This window comes from Heptranchias perlo, chromosome 25 (genome assembly GCF_035084215.1).
Source record: "Heptranchias perlo isolate sHepPer1 chromosome 25, sHepPer1.hap1, whole genome shotgun sequence".
NCBI classification, from domain to species: Eukaryota; Metazoa; Chordata; class Chondrichthyes; order Hexanchiformes; family Hexanchidae; genus Heptranchias; species Heptranchias perlo.
Genome location: NC_090349.1, coordinates 26,853,446 through 26,881,405, shown reverse-complemented (window position 1 = coordinate 26,881,405; position 27,960 = coordinate 26,853,446). Strand labels below are relative to the sequence as shown.

At 39.2% G+C, this 27,960-nt stretch overlaps 2 protein-coding genes across 3 annotated transcripts in view; one reads left to right on the top strand and one right to left on the bottom strand.

Annotated features, from left to right (window-relative positions):
* The first annotated feature begins 298 nt into the window (after positions 1-298).
* hvcn1 (hydrogen voltage-gated channel 1) lies at positions 299-17,996 on the top strand. The gene is made up of 6 exons (XM_068005847.1): positions 299-526; positions 2,346-2,551; positions 5,502-5,606; positions 13,764-13,995; positions 14,694-14,806; positions 14,885-17,996. Exons 2-6 carry the CDS (start codon positions 2,384-2,386, stop codon positions 14,948-14,950), a joined length of 684 nt encoding a protein of 227 aa, XP_067861948.1. The 5' UTR covers positions 299-526; positions 2,346-2,383; the 3' UTR covers positions 14,951-17,996.
* Positions 16,385-27,960, bottom strand: part of tctn1 (tectonic family member 1) — a 37,082-nt gene continuing 25,506 nt past the window's right edge. Inside the window, exons 12-14 of one of the 2 annotated variants that reach the window (XM_068005844.1) lie at positions 26,429-26,585; positions 23,486-23,611; positions 16,385-17,449 (exon numbers count right to left, since the gene is read on the bottom strand). In XM_068005844.1, coding sequence (XP_067861945.1) covers positions 17,306-17,449; positions 23,486-23,611; positions 26,429-26,585 — 427 coding nt within the window. In that variant the 3' untranslated portion in view covers positions 16,385-17,305. Of the gene's footprint in view, positions 17,450-22,390; positions 22,803-23,485; positions 23,612-26,428; positions 26,586-27,960 lie in introns of those variants that run through there. The other variant, XM_068005845.1, reaches the window with a different exon arrangement.

Below are 27,960 nucleotides of genomic sequence, written 5' to 3'. Positions count from 1 at the left end.
GCAGATCCTCCCAAGTATCACTCATTAGGTGTTGGTTTGCTATTTTTGGTTTAAAAATCCAACCTTTTTGGTGCGTGTTACACTTAAAAGTAAACACAGCACTACGTGTTTAACCGGGTTTGCAATCACTGTTGCTGGTCAGAAATCTCACTGTTGCTGGTCAGAAATCTCACTGATGTTGACCGCTGTGTAGCGGGACGTCGCGCAACCTGGTCCAATAATCTCACTCTTTCACTTCTGGTAATCAGGGACTCTCAAGCAAATAATGTCAGGGATTCATGCCTGCCTATAGCATAAAATGCTTCATGCAAGAAAAGTCGCACCAGAGAGTAAGCACAAGGAACAGTGAAACCAGACTTCCAGATTGAAGAATCCATAGAGGAACAGTCAGGAAAAGCGGAAGGAAACGTTGAGTCCGGGAAAAGCGTGAGCAGGATTCAGGTCAAAGTGCATTTGTCACAACGAAGAAGATTCGAACCAAGAACTGCACAGAAGGATTTCCTTCCTTTCCTAAACCACTATCCCTGTAAGTACATTATTTAGAGCTTTGAGTTTCTGCCGATACTTTGATTGGAGCTGGAGTTTATTCAGTCGCGTTTTGTAGAGTTTATTTAAATCCGCTACTTTTAATGTCGGACTTATCGCTTGAGTGGTACAAAAAAGAATTGGATTTCAGAGCCAGCTGACCATTGGGAGGCTGTACAGAGAGAGAGAGAGAGAGAGGTCCATGTTGGTGTTGGGGAAGTGGGCTCTTGGATGTTTATGTTGTTTGGAATAAAGGAGGAAATCACGAGACCCTCAGCCAGATCACATGCATAACAAGAGCAACTCAATAACAGAAGCACCTGTTTAATTTTGTCAAGCATTGCATTGTGATTTTGCCCCATTACCCGTCTCTATGCCTGAAGGCAGATATTAATGATGGTGTATATAGTACGGGTGCTCACTCAAATGGCTGTTCTTCACATGTAACCTAGATGGTGAATATTCCCGGCTAGTTGACATCGCAGAGGAGCCTGATCCACTCCTTTCCCTGATTTCCACTTCTTTCAGCAGTGGACACTGGGTCATGATCAGGAGCCAGAATCCTGGGTGATGTTTCCCTTCTGTAGCCTAGGTTCACTTGAGGACAATTAGAATGTCCCCCTTGTTTTCCCAGCTGAAATAGCCAACTCAACATAGAGCAAGGATGGTACCTTAGATGTTCCTGTTCTGCACAGTTCAATGCCAAACTACATGGCATTTACTCACTAGACCCTTAGAGGAGCTATGCTGCTCTTTGTTGTAAAATTGCTCCTAATAGTGGACTTGAAGTGGTATAAGGATTTTCTAGCTGTAGGTTAACTGCCACATGATAGTCTCAACTGCTTTTGTACAACAATGGTTTTTGTCTGGTTTCCCTCTGCATTTACTATACAGGTTAAATATCAAGAATTTGTTTTCCTACCAGTTTCCTCCATTTCCCTGTTCTCCAGAAAGTGTAGACTTTTGAATGCTTCCAATGGATGCTGATTACTCCCTAGTACCTTTCCAATGTGGTTATTATTCATGTCTAAACCTTTACATTGAGTATTGTCAGGCTATTTAATTGTAGAGAATGGAGGGAGCTGATCCTCATCCAATGTCCACATTCCCTGCATGAGTCAGATGCGGATCAGGAGTAAGAACCTTAGCTGCACATTTCTAATCCAGAACACTAAGGCTAATTGTAGTAGATCCACTGCCACCCTGCCTGAGATCAACTAACTCAGTACAGAGACCTTCCTGGTTTGTAATGGCTTAACTATTCACTGAATAAACTCGCTGAGGTATCATATCTAAGGTCTTCACTATTGTAGCACATTTGTGGATTAATGTGCAACACTGCAGTGTGGTAGGATGGTGGTTTGCACACTTGATTCACCACACCACAAATTCCTGTTCTCTGGCAAGCCATCAGATGGGGTGGGGGAGTAGATTGAAAGTTGAAGCAATCTTTGCATCTCCTTGAAGATAGATCTAAAATGGTATCGGTTGCATGATCTCCCAAATGGGAAAATAACTAAAACCTAAATATTTCTTGCATGGACATAAAATCTCTAAATTATTTTGCAGATTAAATGTATCTCAATTCAGAGTGTGTTTTTTATAATAGCTTTCTATATTTTGAAAATGGCTTTGCCAAGTTTAGAGGTTACAAAATGGACATCAATTGCTCAGTGATTTTATTAAACTAATATAACCACCCTGAGCTCCAGATATTCTATCTAAACGCTTTATAATCTCAGATCAGAATTGTTCCAGAATATTTTCCTTGGCCGGCCCCTAGAGGCAAGTTCTCAAATTTTGAGTCATTTATCTCCTAGTTTTATAGGATTGAAATTACGGTTAAAGCATTCCACCAATGGCAAAGTTCCTAAGATACTTCACCACTGTGGGCGATGACTACCAAAAGTGGCAAGAAGAGGAAGACCATGATAATCTAGAAGATGCTGATGAAGAAAATCTTCATTCTGAATTCACCTCTTTCAGGGATGCTCTCAAGTGGCTATTTAACTCAAACAAATTTCAGGTACCATCTAAATTTAATAGCAAGACTGTTAAGAAATAGGCATTCAGCAATTATACTAATAATGAATCTCTTTAAGAGTTATCAACTATAAAATAATCCTAAAATATGTATACAATAAAATTTGGGTTGTAGAAATATTGCAGACTGGATAAAATGATTAACTTCACAACAAGGTTATTAATAGGATAATTCATATTGGTTTGTTCATTAAAAGTAGCTGTCCATACTAAGTTAATTGTGGCAAGTTAACATAGAAAAACATTAACATTAAACAGCGCATTTTGTGTCTTAATGAAACTATCTTAGCCTCTAGTGCAGGTGGAAGGAGATTTTTTAAAATGTCACTTGGATCAATTTTTCCCCACTAAATTTTAAAAACTGGGGAAAAAAGAGCTTACTGCCATTACCTAAAACCAGGAAGTAAGTTCTACAAGATGTTGTAAGTCAGGAAGTTCATGGTATTTAAAGCATGTAGGACTACCTGCTATCTTCCTTATAGCATATCAGGCCTGATGCACATTAAATGCCTGGTGTCTTTATCGAGTCTAATAAACGTCGGCTGCTTAAATAAAAATTGATTGTGGGATTACTTCAGGTATTATCGTGACATCAACTGAGCCATCCAAACTCTTGTTGGCCCTGGCCTGGCATGATTATTGATGATGTAAATAGGCTATTTAACTTAGTCTGCAATCTTAGAACTAGGACACAGGGGGACAAAACTGGCAAATGTGAAGTGAGGTCTGAGATTAGAAGATATTTTGTTCTCAAAGAAAATTTGAGATTTGGAATAGACTCTCAATAAAACTAGCTAACACCCACGTAGATTTATTGTCTTTAAATAGTTTGGTTAAGGACAGGATTGAAGGTTACAAAGATCATAAATATCCAATATTCATTGGAGCTGTAGAAACATGGAAAGGTCACCTGCTGCATGCAGCTGGTCAGGGTTGAACAATGTCAGTTGTAATATTAGACAAGTACGTTGGGAGTCTTTGATCAATTAACTTTTAGGAATTGGGGCAAAGTTTTATCATTCTGGTTATTCACTTCCCTTAGGAGATTAAATAATGTATCAAGGGGTATGGGGGGGGGGGAGAACGGGAATATTGTATTGAGATAGAGGATCAGCCATGATCGTATTGAATGGCGGAGCAGGCTCGAAGGGCTGAATGGCCTACTCCTCCTCCTATTTTCTATGTTTTCTATGTAATGTGGGCTGATTCCATGACATTATGAATTGTACATTGTCTGTTGAGTGAATAACCTTTTGTTCAGTACTTTATGTTCTCATTGCCCTACTTACTGTAGAATAAACTCCATCTTTCTGCAAACTAACTGTGCTAAAAGAGCCAGGAGATCAAAGTCACAAACAGCTTCACGATTACATTAGCAAGTAGGACATAGATTTGTAGCAGGACTTTGCTGTGGTTTTTGTCCTCCCTCATGACTTGAATGTGCAACATTCTTGTGGTCTACCCAAGAACTGTGGAAACACATCAGATGTCCTAAGCAGAATAGCACCATATACCACTGCCAGTAAATATAAGTTTGTTTTCATTTTCATTAACAAATAAGCACAACACAGTTAAACAAAAATCACTTTGTTTTTGGATTCAAGTATAAATTCTTTAAGATAATGAAAGTGTTTGATAGGGTTGACTTAGAGAAAATGTTTCCACTTGTGGGGAAGTCCAAGATTAGAGGTCATCAATATAAGATAGTCTCTAATAAATCCAATAGGGAATTCAGGAGAAACTTCTTTACCCAGAGAGTGGTGAGAATGTGGAATGCGCTACCACAAGGAGTAGTTGAGGCAAATAGCATAGATGCATTTAAGGGGAAGCTAGGTAAGCACACGAAAGAGAATGGAATTGAAGGGGACGCTGATAGGGTTAGGTGAAGTAGGGAGGGAGAAGGCTCCGGTGGAGCATAAACGCCAGCATAGACCAGTTGGACCGAATGTGCTATAGACTCGATGTAACTCTATGAAGTTTGCTTACTTCATGAAATTTCTGCATTAAAATTGATTTTCAATCTTGTATGATTGAAAACTGGTTTAGATTCAGAGTAAATGTGGGATCCTGTAAACAAAGGTCAGGTTCCCTGGACCTGTCATTTGCAGAAATGAAGGATATATCATGGGCAGCAGTGACGTATGAGAAATAGTGAGGCTGAGCAGATAACTCGGGCGTGGTGGAACCTCTGAAAGGACACTTCAATTTGTCCTTGTGATACTATACCAGTGGCAGTATCTTTATTTTCACTTATTTCTCACACAGGTTACATGTGGCATATTAATGATAGCAATTTACTACCCCACCAACAGTAATGTTCAACATATATATCTCTGAAACTATAAAAGCTAGAGCAAAGTACCAACAGTAACCCTGCATTGGACAGGTTAAGCTTTCTAATGCTGACCGTATTCTGTTTTAGCTTGTATGTTTTAGGAGAAATTTTAAAATAGTAAGTTGCACCAACAAAATTAAAATTTTGAAATTCCGGTGGGATGGCATCATGGAGCCAGATACAATGATCTTTGTATTTACTATTTTAATCTTTAAAATCAACTGCCAACAATAATATGCTAATTATTTTTAATTGCTTAATCAGTGAAATAAAATGAGAAATGCAATCAAATAAATGTTTTGAGTCCTTTTAATTAAAATAGTGCTATGCCATAGATATACTTTAATGGGTGAAATCATACCCTGTTGCAAGTAGACCTGGTGTATGTTGTAGAGCTAAGCCAGGTGTTGATTGTTTGCAAACTGGACAAATGTTTCTATGCAGGCAAAGAAGTGACAATAACTTTTTATATTTAATGGCAGTAAAGATGTTAATAACCTGCTCTGAATAGGATTAGTACAAATACTGTGTTATGGTCATGTTTGCTGTACCTGCTGCTGCACTGTACTTACTTTTGATTATTTTATTAAAAAAACAGATTGCCGTTGTGTGTTTAGTCATTCTGGATGCATTGTTCGTGTTTTGTGAATTGCTAATGGATTTAGCAATCGTTGAGGCAGACAAAGAGAAAATAGCACCCCAGGTATGGTAAAATGCATTTCTATTAAATCAATTTTCAACAGCAACAATTTGCATTTATGACACCTTTAACATAGAAAAAAGTGCTTTACGGAGGTATAACAAAAAATGGACGGCAAGCCAAAGGAAATAGTAGGAGGGATAACCAAAAGCTTGGTTAAAGGAAGAGAGGTGGAGAGGCAGAGCGGTTAAGGGATGGAATTCCAAAGCATGGGGCATAGGTGGCTAAAGGCAGGGGGGACATACAAGATGCTGGAGTCAGAGGAACAATGAGTTTTGGGGGAGGGGGGTGGCTGGTGGGGAGTTGTGGGGCTGGAGCAGGTTACAGAGATAAAGAAGGATGAGGCCATGAAGGGATTTAAACATGAGAATTTTAAATTTTAGGCATTGGAGGACTAGGAGCCAATGTCGATTAGTGAGGACATGGGTAATGGGTGAGCGGGATAGGATACAAGTAGCAGAGTTTTGGATGAGCTGAAGTTTACAGAGGGTGGAGGATGGGAGGGCAGCCAGGAAAGCATTGGAATAGCTGAGTCTGTTGGTGACAGAGGCACAGATGAAGGTTTCAGCGGGCAAATGGAATGAGGTTCCAGATGATGTTACAGAGGTGGAAGTAAGCAGTCTTTGTGATGGGAGACGATATAGGGTTGGATCAGGAGAACCCACTGCTGAAATTCCAGGAGCCCATCATATCATTGATACTAGAAGTAAATCCAGTATTGCCTTCCTTTCAACTTTTTAAGTTAGCCAGGCATATGAATGTTATTGGATGGGCTAGGACCAAGGATGGACTTCTAATGTAAAATGTAGTTATAAAATGAATACTTACATCTACAAACATACCATGTTTTCATGCTGTTTAAATAACTTATTTTCTTGTGCATTGTTTTTCTTTAACTCACCATGACAACTTGCAACTTGAAGTGCTGGTTTCCATTTCTTTTTAGGATTTCTTTTAGATTTTATATCTCTATCTCTCATCGCATCACCATTTCAGCTGCTTCTCCATCCATCGTTATGCCAAATATTTGTCACATGTAAATATTCTTAAGACTCCAATGATTTATCAATTATAAACCAATTGTGAGCACTGACTCCATATTGAAACAGCTGACCAATCATCCATTTGGTTTACACCCTTCCTGCTTGTGTTACAAGGCTTACACTGTACAATGCAGTTCCCATTGAGTGTCAGCATTTGCAAAATCACAGCAGCTGCAATAGAACAAATTATAGGCCATCTTCCCTTATTTTTCAACAAATCATTCAGTTCAAAAGCTGACTCCACACTAAATGGACAGAGTTAAAGAATGGGAAGGTAAAAGATACAATTCTCAATGTGCAATATAGGCTATCAAACTGTGGAGATAAAATAGAGGGGGGGGGGGATTTGTAAACAGTTCAGAGAGATGTCTAAATAAAACGGGGCAATAATATTGGGTGCTTTTAATTCTCTCACATTATCTTTATCCCTGTCTGTTTTATGTGGTGAAAGTGGAGAACACGTTTTAGAATGCATTCAGCACAGCCTCCTGGATCAGCGTGTTTCAAGTGCAACAAGAAAAAAAAATGTTGCTTCTAGGAAATGAAGTGTGGCAAATAATTGATGTGAGACTAGGAGAACAATTGGGAAATAGTGAGCACCACATAGTGTAAGAATAGAAAAGGATAATGAAGCATCAAAGATAAGGGTGTTGAACTACAAAAGGGCAAAGTTCAGTGAAATAAGACGACATCCAGTCCAAATTAACTGGGCAGAGAAGTTAGCAAACAGGATAACAGATCAGCAGTGGGAGAAACTTCAAATATGAGATGAATAGAGTACAAAATAGACATATTCCTACAAGGCAAAAAGTGGGTCCACAGAGCATAGACTTCCATGGTTAAGTAGAGATCAAAACTAAAAATGGAGCCATATGTTAAAACTAAGGCTAACAATATTAAACAAAGTCAAGAGAAATATGGAAGGTATAGTAGAGGTGAAAATGAAGATTAGAAAGAGTAAAAGGGAATATGAAAAAAGACTCGCAATAATATAAAAAGAAATAGTAAGAGAAGTCAGAGAAGAGATAGCAGCAGAAGCTCTGGCGATAACCACAGACAGGTTGACGTAATGGGAAGGCAGATGTTATCTGATACCGAGAAATGTGAGGCAAATTCATTTTGGAAGGAAAAACAAGGAAAGGGAATCTCAATGGAAAAATGCTGAAGGAACAGAGAACAAGAGGTGCAAATACAGAATTAATTGAAAATCCAAATGCTTTTAGATAAAGTCATTAAAAAAAAAAGTGGCCAAAAGCATTTTGGGATTTATAAGTATGAGCAAAGAAGTAATGATAAATTAGTCCAAGGCAATGGTTAGTTAGATTACTGTGTGCAGTTTTGGACAGAATAGATTCACCAGGATAATAACAGGAATAAGAAAGTATACCAATTACATCCAATGTTGTTTTTAAACAGCCTTTTTTCATCAACTCATTCTTTCAGCTCTGTTTCATTGAAGTTTCACTGTTGATTTTGCCTGCTTTGAATGTTCATTTACCAATTAATCACTAACTGCATGTTCCGTCTGTATCATAATACACAGAATGCCAATAAAGATAAACACTTTCCCAGAGAACCCTGCTCTCCAAACCTAATTCTTGATAGAGGCCATTGTGTAATAAATTGGAGACGGACTACAATTCATATTAATCTCCACCCAGTGCAAAAATGTATTTAAATATTACAAAAACACACCCAGTACTCGTGAATATACAGATGTAGTTTCTTTGGATTTAATGAATTATTCTTGCATGAATTTTAATCGACGGATATTCAGGTTTACAAGTAATTTTGCAGATACAAATCTCATCCAGAAGATAGGGATGCTTAAAATGTATATATTTTACAAAGTCTGAAGTCAGGGAAAATGGGTGAAAGGTTAAGCAACAAGAAACAACATAATCAATGGAAATGAAACACAAGCAATGTGAACGGATGAGAAAGGAGGATGTAGAAAAATTGCAAAACAACTGCTGAGTAAAGCAGTGCCAATTAATGAATATAATTAAAACATTTCAATTGATTCTTTGCTAACGTAGGCCATAGGGTCACATTCATCTAATCAGATCTTTCACATCCTGTTCTACACAAGACTGACATTGTTTCAGTAACAACACAACTGCTTAAATGTATCTTTAATCCCCCCTTTTCATTAGTTTTATTGTGGAAGATACTGGTTACATTTTTAACTAGGAATGGGGTACACTTTTTAAAAAATTTTTATACAGAAATATTTCACCATTTTAAGGTTAGCGTACTGGAATTTAGGCTCCTCATGTCTCAGCGAGTTTATCCAATGTGTAGCTGAGTTATTAAAACCAGGAAGATCCTAGGTTTGATACTATTACATGCTGAGTTAGTTAATCTCAGTTTGGGCAGGGATACCAGCAGAGGTTAGGGAGAGGAAAATTGGCCTGAGTTCCCAGTCCTGATCACTAGCCAGTAATCCCTACTGTTAATGCCTGGTAAAGCCAGAAAGGGGCTTGGCTGTGATGCCCCTGTGGACGAGTAGCCTCCTAGAATTCACAGTTCAGGCTGACAAGCATACTGGTCATTTGGGCGAGGTACCATAACCGGCAAATGCTCATTGAATCGTACTCGATGAACCAATGCCATCAGCAAAGGAGGGGAGTGGAGCAAATTGGTGAACAAAAAAAATTATAATTATGATAACGTCCTGAGTAATTTTTACTTTTAAACTTGTTTTGTAGTCAAGAATGAATGGAAATTTGAACTGGACAGTGAAAAATGTCAATTTTGAGCATAATTTGTTTAAATTCTTAATAATTATAACTTCACGGAGCACAAACCTGTGAAAGAACCCATCCAATTTTCTGATAATTTCTGCACCCAGATGCGAACCCAAGAAAATCTTCTCTATATGGTTGTAGAGAGGACTACTGGATAATATAATTAATCTGCTATACCTTGTGGCATTGAGTTTTACGTGTAGAGGAATGGTGCTGTCAGATGAACAGCAGATGATAACTTATATGAATTCTATTGCAACTTTATTGGATTAATTGTAGATCTGTTTTTTTTTACTTTTCCTAGAATCTGGTACACAAACCTTTTAATTGTAAAACTAGTTAATGCAGACTTTTGGATTATGTTGAGAAAGTAATTTATGCAAGTTAGAAAATAAATTAAATAATTAACTTCCAATCTACGCTGAGGAATTCACATATGGGGCTAGCGGAAAATGTAGTTGCATCTGAATGTTAGATTTGTTGAAGTGTTACAATATGAAACAAACTCAGTCCAGTTTCTGCCCTGCCCCACAGATCACACTGTTCAAAGTCTACAAAGACATCTTTTATGACTCTGACTGCCACTAAATGCTACTCCACCATTTCTTCTCTTGTAATGATACCGGAACTTAGAGAATTAAATTATGAGGACAGATTGTATAAACTTGGCTTGTATTCCCTTTAGTATAGAAGATTGAGGGGTAATCTGATCAAGATGTTTAAAATGTTAAAAGGATTTGATAGGGTAGATACAGAGAAACTATTCCTCTGGTGGGGGAATCAAGAACAAGGGAACATAATCTTAGGAGGGAAATCAGGAAGCACCTTTTCACACAAAGGATAGTAAAAATCTGAAATTCTTTTCCCTCAAAAGGCTGTGGATGCTGGGACAATTGGAGCTTTCAAGACTGATCAATATATTTTTGTTAGGTAAGGGTATCAAGGGATATAGAGCTATGGTAGGTAAATGAATCATGGCACAGAAGGAGGCCATTCGGCCCATGTGTCCATGTCAGCCGAAAAAGAACTTAATCCCACTTTCCAGCACTTGGTCAGTAGCCCTGTAGGTTACGGCACTTCAAGTGCACATCCAAGTACTTTTTGAATGATTTGAGGGTTTCTGTCTCCACCACCCTTTCAGGCAGTCAGTTCCAGACCCCCACGACCCTCTGGGTGAAAAAAATTCTCCTCAGCCCCCCTCTAATCCTTCTACCAATTACATTAAATCTATGCCCCCTGGTCACTGACCCCTCTGCTAAGGGAAATAGGTCCTCCCTATCCACTCTATCTAGTCCCGTCATAATTTTATAAACCTCAATTAAATCTCCCCTCAGCCGCCTTTGTTCCAAAGAAAACATCCCCAGCCTATCCAATCTTTTCTCATAGCTAAAATTCTCCAGCCCTGGCAACATGTTTGTAAATCTCCTCTGTACCCTCTCTAGTGCAATCACATCTTTCCTGTAATGTGGTGACCAGAACTGTACACAATACTCAAGCTGTGGCCTAACCAATGTTTTATACAGTTCCAGCATAACCTCCCTGCTCTTATATTCTATGCCTTGGCTAATAAAGGAAAGTATCCCATATGCCTTTTTAACCACCTTATCTACCTGTCCTGCTACCTTCAGGGATCTGTGGACATGCACTTCAAGGTCCCTTTTTTCCTCTACACCTCTCAGTATCCTCCCATTTACTGTGTACTCCCTTGCCTTGTTTGCCCTCCCCAATTGCATTACCTTACACTTCTCTGGATTGAATTCCATTTGTCACTTTTCTGCCCAGATGACCAGTCCATTGATATCTTCCTGCAGTCTACAGCTATCCTCCTCACTATCAACCACACGGCCAACTTTTGTATCATCTGCAAATTTCTTGATCAAGCACCCCCACTTTAAAGTCCAAATCATTAATATATGCCACAAAATGCATGGGACCTAGTACTGAGCCTTGTGGAAACAGCCTTCCAGTCACAAAAACACTCGTCAACCATTACCCTTTGCTTCCTGCCACTGAGCCAATTTTGGATCCAACTAGCCATTTTCCCTTGAATCCCATGGGCTTTTACATTTTTGATCAGTCTGCCATGTAGGACCTTGCTAAAATCCATGTACACTACATCAAACGCATTACCCTCATCAACCCTCCTTGTTACCTCCTCAAAAAATTCAATCAAGTTAGTCAGACATGACCTTCCCTTAACAAATCCATGCTGACTGTCCTTGATTAACCCATGCCTTTCTAAATGACGATTTATGCTGTCCCTCCGAATTGATTCCAATAATTTGCCCACCACTGAGCTTAGACTGACTGACCTATAATTACTCAGTCTATCTTTTTCTCCCTTTTTTAAACAACGGTAAGACGTTAGCAGTCTTCCAATCCTCTGGCACCATGCCTGTAGCCAGGGAGGATTGGAAAATGATGGTCCGAGCCTTTGCTATTTCCTCCCTTGCTTCTCTTAACAGCCTGGGATACATTTCATCTGGACCTGGCGATTTATCTACTTTCAAAGATACTAAACCCTTTAATACTTCCTCTCTCACTATGTTTATCCCATCTAATATTTCACACTCCTCCTCCTTAACTACAATATCTACATCATCTCCCTCTTTTGTGAAGACGCAAAGTATTCATTAAGAATTATACCCATATCTTCCGCTTCTCGAGTTGAGATACAAATCAACCATGATCTAATTGAATGGCAGAGCAGGCTCTCCTGACCTACTCCTGATCCTATGTTCCTCTCATGGCACTGCCCTCACTTGTCCTGTGCCAACATAGCTAGCACACCATCTTCTATGGTTTCTTCTCCTGCCCCTACACAATCATTTAGGTCCATCCTTGCCCTACTTCTTTTCCTCATCTACATGCTGCCCGAGTAACATTATCTATAAGCACGGGGTCAGCTTTTTGCTTTACCTCTCCACCACCACCCTCAACTCTATGATCATCATTATGTAATCCCACTCCTTGTCTGACAAGTGGTGAATGAATCTTTTCCAACTTAACTTCAGTAAGACTGAAGCCATCTTGTTCGGCACCTGCCAAAAATGCCCTACACTAGCACTTGATTCCATCACTCTTCTCCAGCTACTTACTCAGGCTGAACCCAATGATGAAAACTTCAGTGTCATGTTTGATTGAGTTGAGTTTCAAACCCCATATCTTTGCCATCACCAAGACTGCCTACCTCCACCTCCACAATTTCATCTGCCTCTGCACTTACCTCACATCCACAGCTGTTGAAGCCCTCATGCCCGCCTTTGTCACCTCCAAACTTTTGACTTCACCAGTGCTCTACTCAAAAACCTCCCATCTTCTATCCTACATAAAGTCACAACTTGTCCAAAACTTTGCTGCATGCATCCTACCCTAAAATAAGCGTCAGTCCCCTATTGACTCTATCCATGCCAGATTTCATTTGTTCCCTGTTCGCCCAACATACTAAATTCAAAATCCTTGTACTTGTTTATAAATCTTTCCCTAATTCTGCCTGCTGCACTCTTCTTACTCTGGTCTTCTTTTGACTTATCCCTCCGCTCTTCTATGTTCTCTTTCTTTCAAAGCCAGGAATTCATGCTGATGTATGGTTTCATAAGTGTTGTAAACAATTTTACAACACCAAGTTATAGTCCAGCAATTTTATTTTAAATTCACAAGCTTTCGGAGGCTACCTCCTTCCTCAGGTGAACGATGTGGAAATTTAAAATAAAATTGCTGGACTATAACTTGGTGTTGTAAAATTGTTTACAATTGTCAACCCCAGTCCATCACCGGCATCTCCACATCATTCATAAGTGTTGGTAGCCCTTTGTTACCTTGCCCAAGTGGCCTGTCCTTATGTGTAGACCTAAACAATGAGTGTCAGCAAGCTCTGCATCAGTGAGAAGCTGTCCATTTGCAAATCTTCTGCCAAGGGTCACTATAGCAATCAGGAGCAAAATGCTGGTAGAATTTCCCCCCACCCCCACCCCAACCCCAACCCCCACCCCCACCCCCACCCCAACCCCCTGCTGTTTACTAGCCAGAATTATTGAGACCAATTGCAACACTCCCACTGTTGTCCCACTTGAGCCTATGCTTGGGGTTGAGCCACAAACAGTTGGTACATTTATATACTCAGCCATCAGGGAAGGTAGAAACTGATTTTAAAAGTGTCTGCTTTATCAATGAATTGACTGCAACGTATATGGAAATAATCAGGAATTGATAGTGTTTCAAATATTTTGCGATTTATTGACAAGTCAATAAGGCAAGCTACATTTAAGAAAAAATGATTTTCCAAATGCACTAAATCAGCCCTGTGTTTTATTTGATCTCATTTGTTTTTTTTGACTGCAGATTTAACAATATTCTTTCTTTTCCAGGTATTTCACTACCTGAGTATTGCTATTCTGACTTTTTTTATACTGGAGCTAATTGGTAAATTATATGCCTTCCGGTTGGAATTTTTCTGGCACAAGTTTGAAGTCCTGGATGGAGTAATTGTTGTTGTGTCTTTCATTCTTGATATTGTCTACATTTCCCGGGAAGATGCTTTTGACGGTGTGGGATTACTCATACTACTGCGACTGTGGAGAGTAGCAAGAATAATAAATGGTACAGTTCATAGACTCTGGTTCATAATTGAACATCTTTAAATGGGATCATACATGATGGGGAAAGATGGGAGGTGGATTTCTTTTGTCTTAAGATCTTTCACCAGGTGAATTCAGCTGCTGGGAGAATACATTTTATGAAACATGATGCCATTTATTGACTGCTGAACAATTCCCTGCTTCACAAAATGTAACTTTTTAAACTGATATTTCCCAATCAAAAATTGACTTTATTTTCCAAGAAATTATTTTTTCCTGTCCTGTTCCGCAAAGGAGATTTTTGTGTTAATTGATAGTTCAGGGATTAGGTGTTGTAAATCCCAAACTTGCTCAGACTTTAAAGCCTTATGCCTAAAGTTTCAACTGATAAGTCCTGAAGAAGGCATATTTCAAAATTTTGTAGCCCAAGCCAGTGGTGTGGCGCCTTAAATTACTGCGCCTTTGGCTTGGGCCCGTGATTTTTCCAATTTCACTTCATTCATGGGGGAGGGGATTGTGGTAGAAGGGAAAGCTTAACATTTTCTTGTAAGCAACATGTAATCTTACCATCATTGTAAATCATTTGCAGGAAAGTTAATTTAAACAAATTGGTTACTGTGTCCACAATTATAACTTGAGTGGAGTACGCCTTTTAAAATTGGAGTATGACTGAACATCATGTGCGTTTTAATAATCTGTTCCTAATTCACTGTTGTATAGGGATCCTTATGACTGTGAAGTCACGTGCACTAAAGAAAGAAACCGAGCTGAAACATGCCAACAACCACCTCAAGCAGAGAGTGGGTGAGCTCCAGAATGAGTGCACAGAACTGGTAAGATCATCCTCTTTACAAAGTTATTTTTTTTTAAAAATTAAAAATTGATTCAAACTTGTCAAACTCCTTTTATAGACACAAGAAGTTGAGAGGCTACGTAGATTGCTCCAGGAGCATAGAATAAACTACCAGATCAACTAAGAAATTGCTTTATACACAAGGAGTGTTGAATGAAGACTGAATTTAGAACAGCACCTGAACTTATTTTTGTAAACATATCTTGCAGACTCTCAACATTTTGAGTTTTTCCAAATGCACAGCTTTGTTTTTGTGTACATCAGAGGATAATTGTCTGTACATTTCTAATAATGGTGCAGGACCAATGAATATTAATTAATTTTGTATTCCAAAATTAACAATTTAAAAAAAAACCTCCGGGCTGCTATCAAAAGACCATCCTCATGTTAGTTAACATTCTATACTTGAGTGACAGCTTGTCATCTCAATAACTAGAAATAAATAATTAATTAAATGACTATTTCTTATCAGACAATTGGTGACTGTATCTGGATAATTTTTGTTTGGGATAGAAAATCCTATTTTCTCTTGGTCCTCACTCCCTGAATATGAACTGACTGTGGCCAAGAGTACATACACCCAGGCCTCCACAAATGTCACACCTAACTGGCAGCTGGGAGGTGTGCAAGAGCAGTTTTTTGTTCCACACAGCAATGTGGCTGAGATCAGGAATTCAATCAAATTTGATAATGTTTCACCTTGTACTTGGATAAATATTTTTTCCTGTAAACATGGACTTGTGATCTCTACAAAAGACTCCTCTCCCCTGTGGGATTTTTTTCTTCAGTCCTGAAGGTGCTGATTCCTTGCTGGGGTATGATTCCACCACCATCAGGCACCCTCTGGTATCTCACTTGTGACCATTCTAAATATGAGTCCAGACATCAACTGACTGAGACACATCATAGTGGAGCCCAATTTGGACCATACTTTCCAGCAGGAAACACTAGAAAATGATCAGGATTGGGAACCCAGGCAGATATTTGCCTTTACCCAGCCTAGAGGTGCTGGGATTAACTGCATCATCCTATTCCCAATCAGCTAACTTAGCACAGACCAGGAATCAAACCTGTACCTTCCCATCTGTGTGGCTCAGTTACATGCTGTGTTTACTAACTGAGCAGTAACGGCAGCTTTTATGAAAGACTGATTTTAAGCTAAATAAAATTTGTGGCTTCCCCTTCACCCAAAACTGTGAAGAAAACAGAATTATGGGAATATTTTGGTTTGACGGGGTGCTAATTTAAAAATCCTCTGATAGAGAGAAAACATTTTGGAAAATTGAAGCCTTTGACTTCAGTGAAATCTGTCTCTGTGCACTTTCTTCTTGGGATCTTTGCCTTGTTTTGGAATAAGTTACACAATCTTCTCAACATCCTTTGTGGGGGAAGAGGATGTTGTGTCTTGCTTTTCAGCTGCATTTCATGCTAACATGCTATTGTAGTCCTTGAAGGCTTCTACTATTTGATCTGATATGTAGTGGGAAGCATTAACAATGAAACAGCTGTCACATACTCTTATGTAAATAGTTTCCAAGAATGTGTAGAGTCTAATGCCTTATGATAAATGCTAAACTGTTTTGATGTTTATTGATGAGCTATGATTATATGGTTTGTACACAGTTGGAAAATTAATGACATGCCTTCTATATAGTTATTGAAGACAAAGAGAGAATTACAAATACCTTGGTTCATAAGCAACAATTATAATTAATTCCAGGTGAATATATACAGTGAATCGATGCAAAGTGAATTCTAACATCTAAAACATTTCCTGATCGCAACATGAAAATATTTCCAATTTATCATTTTTAAATGATTAGCTTTCTATACAGTCAATTCTGGAAATCAATAACTATTAAATAAAATAAGATTCATTTTTCTTAGATTGGATAATTGAATTAAATAGTAAATCACTGTACAGTAGCCTAAGTGTCTGTTTCTCTAGGATGTTTACAGATATTAAATGAAAATATTTCTGGGCTATGGTTTTACCAGGTATTAACTGTAAGAATGCAAATGATTAAGTTTAAACTATTCTCCCTGCATAGAAAGCATTTGTAAAAATGGCAATAAAATAATGGTACCAGACCATTTACAATAAATACATTCCAATATCTGTAGAAAAATAATGTCAATGCTGTAAAGTTTACAGTACTTCTGTTGTGCTTTACATATATATGTATTTCAGTGTTATTAACGTATAGCTCCTTTTACTTTAGTTGTAGATGCAATTCCTATTCTGTAAATGCAGTCCATTGGGAAACCTGTGCTGAAGCTTCTATTAACACACAAAATTTAAATAAACTTCGTAAAACTATTTGATGTCTTGCTATAAAACACGACACTTTGGGGAATTGCAACTCATGAAGTTTAACTTATTTTTTAAAATCAGTACAAAGCAATTACTTTACAAAGTGCATCACAACTATTGTGTGTAAAAAAAAAACCCAAGTTATAGTTTAGCTCCTGGGATATTTCATAAAAAAGGAAAGAAGAAATCAAAGGGTAACTTGGCATCAACCGTTGGTATGGCTTTGTATCCAGGCTGGGCAGATGCAGATACATCTGTAAAAGTAACTGAGATAGAGATCTGTAAAGTTTTTGCAGTTTTCAAAGGCATCTAGGAAAAAAAACAAAGTTAACTTGCATTTTGAGTTGTAAAATTTACAAGAGGCTCCAGCATTTTCAGGGAACTGGAATCATGTTTGTAATTATTTATTCTTCAGCTCAGATCCTCCCCACCTGTAGAACTAGGTTTAGCCAGCTGGGAATTTTTAAACTCATTGGTGTAACCTCTCTGAGTAGACATGATTTCCTAGAACTACTCACTCCTACCTTTAACACTTTCCAGATCTTTATATGGTATCTTGCTGAATGCATTGTGTCTCAAGTTCCTTGTTCACCATTAACACATAAAAATCAATTAAATTAAAAAGATATGTCACAGACTTTAATTTTATACTTTTCCATCAATTCTCTGTGCTTTGTTGATATAGGAAGTCATTTTTTAAAAATGTGCTCAATAAGAAATGTCAATGCTAGGGACTTTCTCTCCTTTTGTTACTCAGCATCTCACATTTCCTGGTCAGGTAAGAACATTACCTAAAGCAGGGGAAAGCTCACTTTATTGTGCTGAACAATGTGCATTAAACTGCAATATCACATGAGCATCAGTGTGAATTTATTTTCCCGTTCCTATACAAGCCAGCCTCACTGCCTTGCTGAGTGAGATTACCAGTTTAGTGCCAAATTATGGGCAGTTTTAAGGTGCAACCAATAATTACTGGGCTCAGACTACCCAAATTCCTTTGTTATAATTTACAGCCAACAGAGAGAAAGGAGGCCATAAATTCATCTAGGTTTGAGCCTAGGTCCTAGAGGTCAAAAAACAGTATGGTATCCCACTGTGCCAATTTTTTTTTATGTTGGATTGGCATCATTGTAAAACCTTCTCAGAAAGCAGGCGCCTCATCTGCCCAAGTGATCTATATAGACATCTTCATTCCAAGGTGTTGAAAAATGCAAAAAAAATCTTTCCCCAAAACAACTCTACATTCTCCAAAGGAGGCTGGTCAATTTATTTATTCCTTTCCTTCTGATTTTATGTGGTGCTCTGTGTAGCTGTCTTCATGAGAACTCAAGAAACTCATTTTAACAAGACAGGAGCTCAAAGCATTTTTGTCTCATTTTGGTTTGGTGGCTGTTCCTTTAAATCCAATCATAGTACATAAGGAGTTCAGAAACAAAAAATTACTGTATCTCTGAACGGGTGCAGGACATTCTGTGAGGAGAAGGGGAACAGCCAGAAGTCATGGTCCATGTTGAAACCAATGACATAGGTAGGAAAAGGGTTGAGGTCTTACAGGCAGAGTTTCAGGAGCTAGGAAAAAGATTAATGAACATGTCCTCAAAGGTGGTAATCTCTGGATTACTCCCTGTGTCACATGCGAGTGAATACAGAAACAGGTACCATATAACAGACTTATTTGGAAAATAGAAGCACATGGGATTAAAGGGATGGTGGTAACTTGGGTAGGTAATTGGCTAAGGGACAAGAGGCAGAGAGTAGTGGTGAACAGATATTTTTCTGACTGGGGAAAAGTATGCAGTGGGGGTCCCCTAGGGGTCGGAATTAGGATCATTGCTTTTCTTGTTATATATAAATGACCTGGACTTGGGTATAGGGAATACAATTTCGAAGTTTGCGGATGATACAAAACTTGGCAACGTAGTAAATAGTGAGCAGGATAGTAGCAGATTTCAGGAGGACACAGTCAGACTGGTGAAATGTGTAGACACATGGCAGATGCAATTTAATGCAGATAAGTATGAAGTGATGCACTTTAGGAGGAACAACATGGAGAGGCAGTATATCTAAATGGTACTATTTTGAGGGTGGTGCAATAGCAGATGGACCTGGGGCTGCATATTCACAAATCTTTGAAGATGGCAGGGCAAGTTGATAAGGTGGTTAAGAAAGGGTATGGGATACTTGTCTTTGTAAATAGGGGCATTTAATACAAAAACAAGGAAATCATGCTAAACCTTTACAAATCACTGGTTAGTCCTCAGCTGGAGTATTGTGTACAATTCTGGGCACCACACTTTAGGAAGGATGTCAAGGCCCAGGCGAGGGTACAGAGGAAGTTTACCAGGGTGATACCAGGGATGAGGGACTTCAGTTAGATGGAGAGATTGGAGAAGCTGGGGTTGTTCTCCTTAGAGCAGATAAGGTTAAGGGGAGACCTAATTTAAAATTATATGGGGTTTTGATAGAGCAAGTAGGGAGAAACTGTTTCCTCTGGCAAGTGGGTCGGTAACCAGAGGTCACAGATTTAAAATAATTTTCAAAAGGACTAAAGGGGAAATGAGGAGAAATGTTTTCACACAGAGGGTTGTTAAGATCAGGGATGCACTACCTAAAAGGGTAGTGGAAGTAGATTCCATAGGAGCTTTTAAAAGGAAATGGGCATGTGCTTGAAGACTAATTTGTAGGGATACGGGGAAGAAGTTGGGGTGTCGGACTAAATTGGTCAGTTCTTTCAAAGAGCCGGCACGGGCACGACGGGCCGAATGGCCCCTTCTGTGCGGTAAGATTCTATAGTTCAGATTCCTGTACCAAGTGTAACCCAATACAACCACTGCAGATTTCATCAGTTACAGGTTTGAAAGATGGATAATTCAAAGTTAAACAATGCTGAGTGACTGGGTCAGTTTGTATATGACTTGAGAGTTTCTTTTTAAATTTGAGGGATCAGATATTCAAATCCAGGAAGTCCCAGTAACTTTTCTGGGATATGAAAAAAGACCCATTTCTGTTTGAATTTGAGAGCTGTTTGAAACTTCTGAAAGAGAAATATTAGTGCAAAATTTCCAAGAAACAGTTCAGATTAATATAGGCTCCCACGGTGTTAAGAAATTCAAGAAAAATAAACACTATATGTTAGTTACTTACAAAGGGTTAACTTAGCTCTTAAGAGTTGTGATATTTTGTCCATTTGAGAAATACTACTGGAAATATATAATTGTCTTATCACTTTTACATTATTCACTTATTCATTGTTTAGTAAGTTTGTGTAATATTTTGAATTTAAAAAGTTGATTACGCAAGATAAGGGCTCATGGGATTGGGGGTAACATATTAGCATGGATACCTCAGTGGTGGGCAAACTATTAGAATCAATACTGAGAGATAGGATAAACTGTCACTTGGAAAGGCATGGTTTAATCAGGGGTAGTCAGCATGGATTTGTTCAGGGAAGGTCTTGCCTTACAAATCTGATTAAATTCTTTGAGGAAGTGACAAGGAGGATTGATGAGGGTAGTGCAGTGGATGTTGTCTACATAGATTTCAGTAAGGCATTTGACAAGGTCCCACATGGCAGACTGGTCAGAAAGGTAAAAGCCCATGGGATACAGGGAAATGTGGCGAATTGGATCCAAAATTGGCTCAGTAACAGGAAACAAAGGGTAAAAGTCGATGGATGTCTTTGCGAATGGAAATCCGTTTCCAGTGGTGTGCCACAGGGCTCAGTGTTGGGTCCCTTGCTGTTTGTGGTATATATTAATGATTTGGACTTGAATGTAGGGGGCACGATTGGCAAATTTGCAGACGACACAAAAATTGGCCGTGTAATTGATAGTGAAGAGGATAGCTGTAGACTCCAAGAAGATATCAATGGGTTGGTGGAGTGGGCGGAAAAGTGGCAAATGGAGTTCAACCCGGAGAAGTGTGAGGTAATGCACTTAGAGAGGGCAAACGGTAAAAGGGAATATGCAGTAAACGGGAATATATTGAGAGGGGTAGAGGAAGTGAGAGACCTTGGAGTGCATGTGCACAGGTCCCTGAAGGTGGCAGTACAGGCAGATAAGGTTGTGAAGAAGGCATAAGGAATGCTCTCAGTTATTAGCCGAGGCATAGAATACAAAAGCAGGGATGTAATGATGAAACTGTATAAAACGCTGGTAGGGCCACAGCTGGAGTATTGTGTGCAGTTCTGGTCACCACATTACAGGAAGGACGTAATTGCTCTGGAGAGAGTGCAGAGAAGATTTAGAAGAATGTTGCCAGGGCTTGAAAATTGCAGCTACGAGAAGAAATTGGATAGGCTGGGGTTGTTTTCCTTGGAGCAGAGGAGGCTGAGGAGTGACTTGACTGAGGTGTACAAAATTATGAGGGGCCTAAATAGAGTAGACAGGAAGTACTTGTTTCCCCTAGCGGAGAGTTCAAGAACTAGAGGACATAGATTTAAGCTGATTGGCAGAAGGATTAGAGGGGACATGAGGGAAAACTTTTTTACCCAGAGGGTGGTGGGTGTATGGAATTCGCTGCCTGAATTGGTAGTAGAGGCTGGGACCCTCAACTCTTTTAAAAAGTACCTGGATCTGCACCTAAAGTGCTGTAAGCTGCAGGGCTACGGACTGGGTGTTGGAAGGTGGGTTTAGAATGGGCACCTGGTTGTTCTTCGAGCCGGCGTGGAAACGATGGGCCGAATGGCCCCCTTCTGTGCTGTATCTTTTCTATGGTTCTATCTATAAAGGATTGGTTATCGGACAGAAAACAGAGAGTAGGGATAAACGGGTCATTTTCAGGTTGGCAGGCTGTAACTAGTGGGGTGCTGCAAGCATCGGTGCTTGGGCCTCAGCTATTTACAATCTATATTAATGACTTAGATGAAGGGACTGAGTGTAATGTAACCAAGTTTGCTGATGATACAAAGCTAGGTGGGAAAGTAAGCTGTGAGGAGGACACAAAAAAGTCTGCAAAGGGATATAGATAGTTTAAATGAGTGGGCAGGAAGGTGGCAGATGGAGTATAATGTGGGGAAATGTGAGGTTATTCACTATGGTGGGAAGAATAGAAAAACTGAATATTTTTTAAATGGTGAGAAAATAGTAAATGTTTTCGTTCAGAGAGATTTGGGTGTCCTCGTACAAGAAACACAAAAAATTAGCATGCAGGTACAGCAAGCAACTAAGAAGGCAAATGGCATATTGACCTTTATTGCAAGGGGGTTAGAGTACAAGCGTAAGGAAGTCTTACTACAACTGTACACCTGGAGCAATGCATACAGTTCTGGTCTCCTTATCTAAGGAAGGATATACTTGCCTTAGAGGCAGTGCAATGAAGGTTCACGAGATTAATTCCTGGGATGTGAGGATTGTCCTATGAGAAGTTGAGTAGAATGGGCCTATACTCTCATTCTTCCACACTCCAGAGAGGTGATCTCATTGAAACATATAAGATTCTGAGGCAGCTTGACAGGGTAGATGCTGAGAGGTTGTTTCCCCTGGCTGGAGAAATTAGAACGAGGAAGCATAATCGCAGGATAAGGGTCGGCCATTTAAAACCGAGATGAGGAGGAATTTCTTCACTCAGAGGGTTGTGAATCTTTGGAATTCTCTATCCCAGACGGCTGTGGATGCAGAGTCGTTGGGTATGTTCAAGGCTGAGATAAATAGATTTTTGGACTCTAGGGAAATCAAGGGATATGAGGATCAGGCAGGAAAGTGGAGTTAAGGTTGAAGATCAGACATGACCTTATTAAATGGCGGAGCAGGCTCGAGGGGTCGTATGACCTACTCCTGCTCCTATTTCTTATGAAGCTCTACCACTTTTGAAAACTTAAGTGAGATCCTATGGGAGCACAGGATAAATTCTCGTAGCTAAAAGAACAGAATTACCAGACAAGGTTTGGTGTTTGTTTCCTGGGCACATTACTGAAAGCTCATTAGATCTCAAGGCAAGAATAAGCACTCTCAAAAGGTATAGGGAGTTGGGACTTGCCCGTAAGAGTGATCTAAGATACAAGGTCCAAGAAAGATGGAAAAGATCCAAAACACAGAAGTAATCTAGATAGGAAACATATACTCAGCTTGCCTTACTGTAAACTTTGAAAATCACCATGAATGCTTTATATGACAATAATGTTGAATGCAATAAATGGCAGTGCATTAATAAGCCTCTGGAAGGTGAAATGCTGATTTAAGCAATCTTGATATTTGTAGCCACTTAAGAGGTTTTTGTGTTCTTACACTTTTCACTCTGGCAACTAACTGAAACTCTAGTTTTCAATGCTATGTGTTTTTATAGTTGGTGTGACACAGTGTCTTTTAAAACAAATAGCTTTCTACTTCAAGTGTATCCATTACGTACCAGAATGCAGGTTTCTCTGATTGTTTGTGTGACTGCTACTATTTTAGCCTGTGGGTTTATTAAGGATCCATACTTTGTCCACTTCACCTCAAGGGCTAAAGACTCAGGGACTTCACAAGCACAACTCTGCAAACAGATGGTACTTTTTGTTAATTAAAATATAATCATGAAATCATGCAAACGACCAACTTGTAACAGAACTAAAGTTGGAATATTTTTATAGGCTTACAGCTACCTATACAAACACTTCCCATAAAGCTATAACCTCAGAGCTCTGGTTATACTTGAGATTGCTGCTGTGCCTTTCAGGATACATATTACTAGTACTAATTACCAAAACTTATTCAGACACAACATTATTCCTTGCATGGAAACTGACTAAGGAGGACTTCTGCAAGATGTAAAGAAGTGATAGGAGGAAAGGTACCATTTTCTAGTGCTGCAAGCCCACATATTTAAGATAAAAAGCAAAGGCTGTCTAGTGGCAAGTCAGAAAGGTGTGCCCTATCACTGAAGGATTTGCAGCCAATTGGTATTAATGGGATCAGTCAACTTAAAAATTGATTGCTGAACTTTCTACTCATTTTTGCTCAATTGAATATTTACTATGTTTTAATAAATACATGGCTCACACTGAAAAAAAATCCCACAAGTGATCTGAAAACAGTCTAATCACATTAGCGGGAATGATAGAATAGACACACTGCATGGTGATCCTCTTCCCTAAATCGCTTCAAAACATTAATTCCTCTGAAATGACTGAACAGGATTCTGTATACTGTTTTGGCTGAAAAAAAGCAGAGTAGGGCAATAGTGATATTACAATATATCAAGACATCTGTTATATTAGTGATGTAGCAATAGAACAATGAAAAATCTTTTGATAATGTTAAAAGGTACAATGATTTCACATCAAGTGGTTGCTTGGAATACAGTATAGTCCTGTTATACTGTGCAGCGGTGATTAATTTAGTGGCAGTTTCCCACTATTGAAAGACAATTGCCTCAGTTGTATCACCATTATTCTGCATTATTATCTAGAATATATGATTAATGACAATAATCACCTGCAAAATGTCCTTAACTGGCTTAATTCTAAAGGATCCTGAAGACGACTCACTGGGTGTTTTAAAATTGGTGTCAGTGGAGCGTTTGCGCCATTGGTTCCCAAAGTGCGGGTCCTGCACAACCAGCGACAACTCCAATATAAGCCTGCCGGGTTCTCTAAGGTTGGCGTCCACGAATACTTGGTTAAAAAAAGTCCTGATTCTCCTGGATGCCAGCCTTAGCAAAAAGCAGGTTTGCATTGGGGTTGCCAGCAGCTGCCCTAGACCTATCCTTTGCTCCATTCAGCATGCAAGTGTTGGGTCAAGAGCAATGAATGGAACAAAATAAAAGCACTAACAGTCTAAGCAGCACCCTGGCAGGAGAGGTTGAGAAGCGATTCCATCAGCTGGTTGAAGTGCTGATCAGCAGTACACATCGGAGATCACTACATGCTGATTGGTCAGTGACAAGGATCTTTTGAGCTATCAGCCAAATTGATCACTATAACCCTTATCAAGATTTGCACATGATATGAAAATCACTTCCATTATAGGTAGAGTTGGAACAATGCTTATAGAGTAAAGGCAAAGTCTTGCTCAAGGATCTTGCTGGAAAAATAACAGCGGGTTAACGACCCATGCCATTATTAATGTGGAAATCGGCCAGCAGGTTCAAGGGATTAAGAGACACGCTGTGAGTTGCGAATCTCCAGAATTTGCTGATCAATTTATGCCGCTCCGCTGTTTGCTTCATGCAAACGGCATCTCGCCCTTAGCCTCCCCATTATTTTTAAGAACTTGCTGGATTTGCGCATTAATTGCCCGTTAATTACCAGACTTAACTTTCTGTGGCGAGTTTAACAATGTAAGATACAAATCAGGTACAGAAAGAAAAATGATAATTATTAATGCATTGCCAATCAACCTCTCTGGCTCAGAACAATTTAAACTGTGGAGTCTCATGCCTTCAGGTGAAAAATTGTTCTACAGATTTTAAAAATGTCAAATTTTAATTTTTTTTCTTCTTACTTTTCCTTTCTGTATTTTTTTTTTCTCTCTTAATCCAATCTTTCTTTCCCTCTCTTTATTTCTCCAGGTTTGGCTCTAATTCACCCTCCTCCAGCATTCCTGGTTCTTTCTCAATCCTTAAATCTCATTGGTTAAGCAGATACACTGTTGGTCCCAAATGCCCCATTGCCCTGCACACGCCGTTATCAGCTCGCACGTCCAGCAAGTTATGTGCAAAAATATTTTGAGCTGAAGGGTGCAGAAAAAAGCAAGATCTGGCCCATTGTTGTAGAAACTAAAATGAGAGTCTGATACAAAAACTTGATGTAAATGACAAATATAATTATTGAAAGAATTGTCCAAAACAAAAATGAGAAAATAAATGAAGTTTCCTCTAAAATAATGTTTAGTGCTAGATTTCTTTTTACTATAAGTGGACAGTAGTTTTGTTTTAAGAGCACTGTTATCTCAGTTATATGGTCATGAATTGTCTCAGTGTGAACTAAGTTCACTGTAAGTTGGTTTCACTGTAATTGCAGGCTTCTTTTAGACAGGAAATACATTTCATAATCAAACTGCCAGAAAAAATAGTATTGAATCATTCAATTTTTTTCATGTAAGTTGGGGATATATAGAATTTTCTTCCCAGTTATTTTCTGGTGTTTGTAAGCCTTTGAAAACACCGAATATAAAAACTTTTAAAGAAAGCAACAAACACACACTTGTATTTGTAACTAAATGATTGATGAAATCTCTGCCTTTTCAACTGTAATGCTAGTATCCATTTATTTTGTTGCTGCTATGATTAATATATCGCAACAACTACATATCCTCATAGAAAGGGTTATGAAAACTGTGACCTATTTTCATACTTTATTCAGATTATTACCTGAGTTACAGAGGTAGTTTGCTTGATGGTCACCCAGTCTTTCACATTCTGAACTGGAGTATTTCCAAATGATGCCACACTTTGAGGAAAGTTTTGTCCAATTAACACATCTGTGATAATTCGTGACCACTGATGGCATGTTGTGATGTTGGTTATTCTTTAAGGATAAATAAGAAAAACTGTGGTAGTTTATACATGAATGTCTTTTGTCCAAAGAGGCATAAATAAATCCTTTTAATCAGTGAGATAATGGGACTGATTTTCCTGAGGTCAGCACCCAGGAAATGCATATTCCTCAGTTGCAAAGGACAGAAAAAAGGAATTGGAGCCCCTTGATGTCAAATCTCCATTCTCTTTATGTAGCACAGGGTTTTCCAACAGCAGCCAGAAGGTCCCAACCATGGTAGGTGGTCTAAAGCAGCAACTGACTTTCCTGCCATACTTCCATGCACAAGCCTGCATTAGGGTGCAACTGGGCCATAATAATGACCTGGTCCACCAAATTCAAGAGTTTGGAGACTTAAACAAGTGCACTATGCCTGTCCAGTGCTTGGATACCAAGAACTCCAGGAAAATCAGCCCCATTATATCTGACTGCTCTTTGACAGTATACGCATGGTGATCCAACCTGTGGCCCAGAATTTCATTGCAGAAATAGTTTGATAAGCATCTACTTGAACAGACATAATTCTTAAGCAAATACAATAATTATATTCCACTGGAAGAAATTAGCAATTTTAATAATTTTATAAGTGGGGGGGGGGGGATGCACAAAGTAGAGACAGATGCAGGTTTCAGTTCCTCTCTGCTTAGTTCCTGACTTAAGCTGCATCAAGCAGGGAAACAGTAGGCAGAAGCCAGCTAGGTGGAAGGAAAATCAGAAGCGAAAGTCACATCTGGATGCTGCATGGTGCATTAACCAGCTGAGCCATCGCAGGAGCTCTTCCATGTATATGTTAATCTTCTACATTCAGATAAGGTGCCAGGTAGCTTCCCAAAATGCACAGAGATATAAAAATCAGAGGACAAGACACCACAAGCATTGCTTGTGAAGCCTATTGCAGCTGGTTACAGTGGCATAAGCACAGGTTCGAGAACACTTGAGCACAAATCATTATACAGTATGTAGAGAATGGCAATATGCATTTTAAATTTCTGCTTGAACTCATAGGGCTGGATTTTTCTCTCTGCGGAACTTCTGAGCTGCTCCAATCTAGACACATTTTCCTGGGTTGGAAGCCATTATCCATGCATGGTAGGCTCACAGCAGGTTTCCCGCTGCCAAGAAGGGACCCCCAGTGCCAAGGAGGAACATTGGGCAATGCTTCTGCAGCAAAGAGACAGCGAGGGACCTTAAAGAGATAGAATAGCCCCAAAGACAGTAGGAGCTGCAGCTTTTTAAGTCTTGCCAAAGACCGGGGTTTACCAAGTTACGCTGGGGAGCAGATTGGTGGGAGAGAAGCCTCTTCTAGGCCCTCTCCCTCCATTTGCAAATTAAGGCCATTAACATCACTATCCCAGGCCTACCGCCA

Coding starts and splice junctions, on each gene's coding strand:
- hvcn1 (XM_068005847.1), top strand. CDS start 2,384: ATGGCAAAGTTCCTAAGATACTTCACCACTGTGGGCGATGACTACCAA. Junction 2,552..5,501: donor TTAACTCAAACAAATTTCAG/GTACCATCTAAA, acceptor TTAAAAAAACAG/ATTGCCGTTGTGTGTTTAGT. Junction 5,607..13,763: donor AAGAGAAAATAGCACCCCAG/GTATGGTAAAAT, acceptor TTTCTTTTCCAG/GTATTTCACTACCTGAGTAT.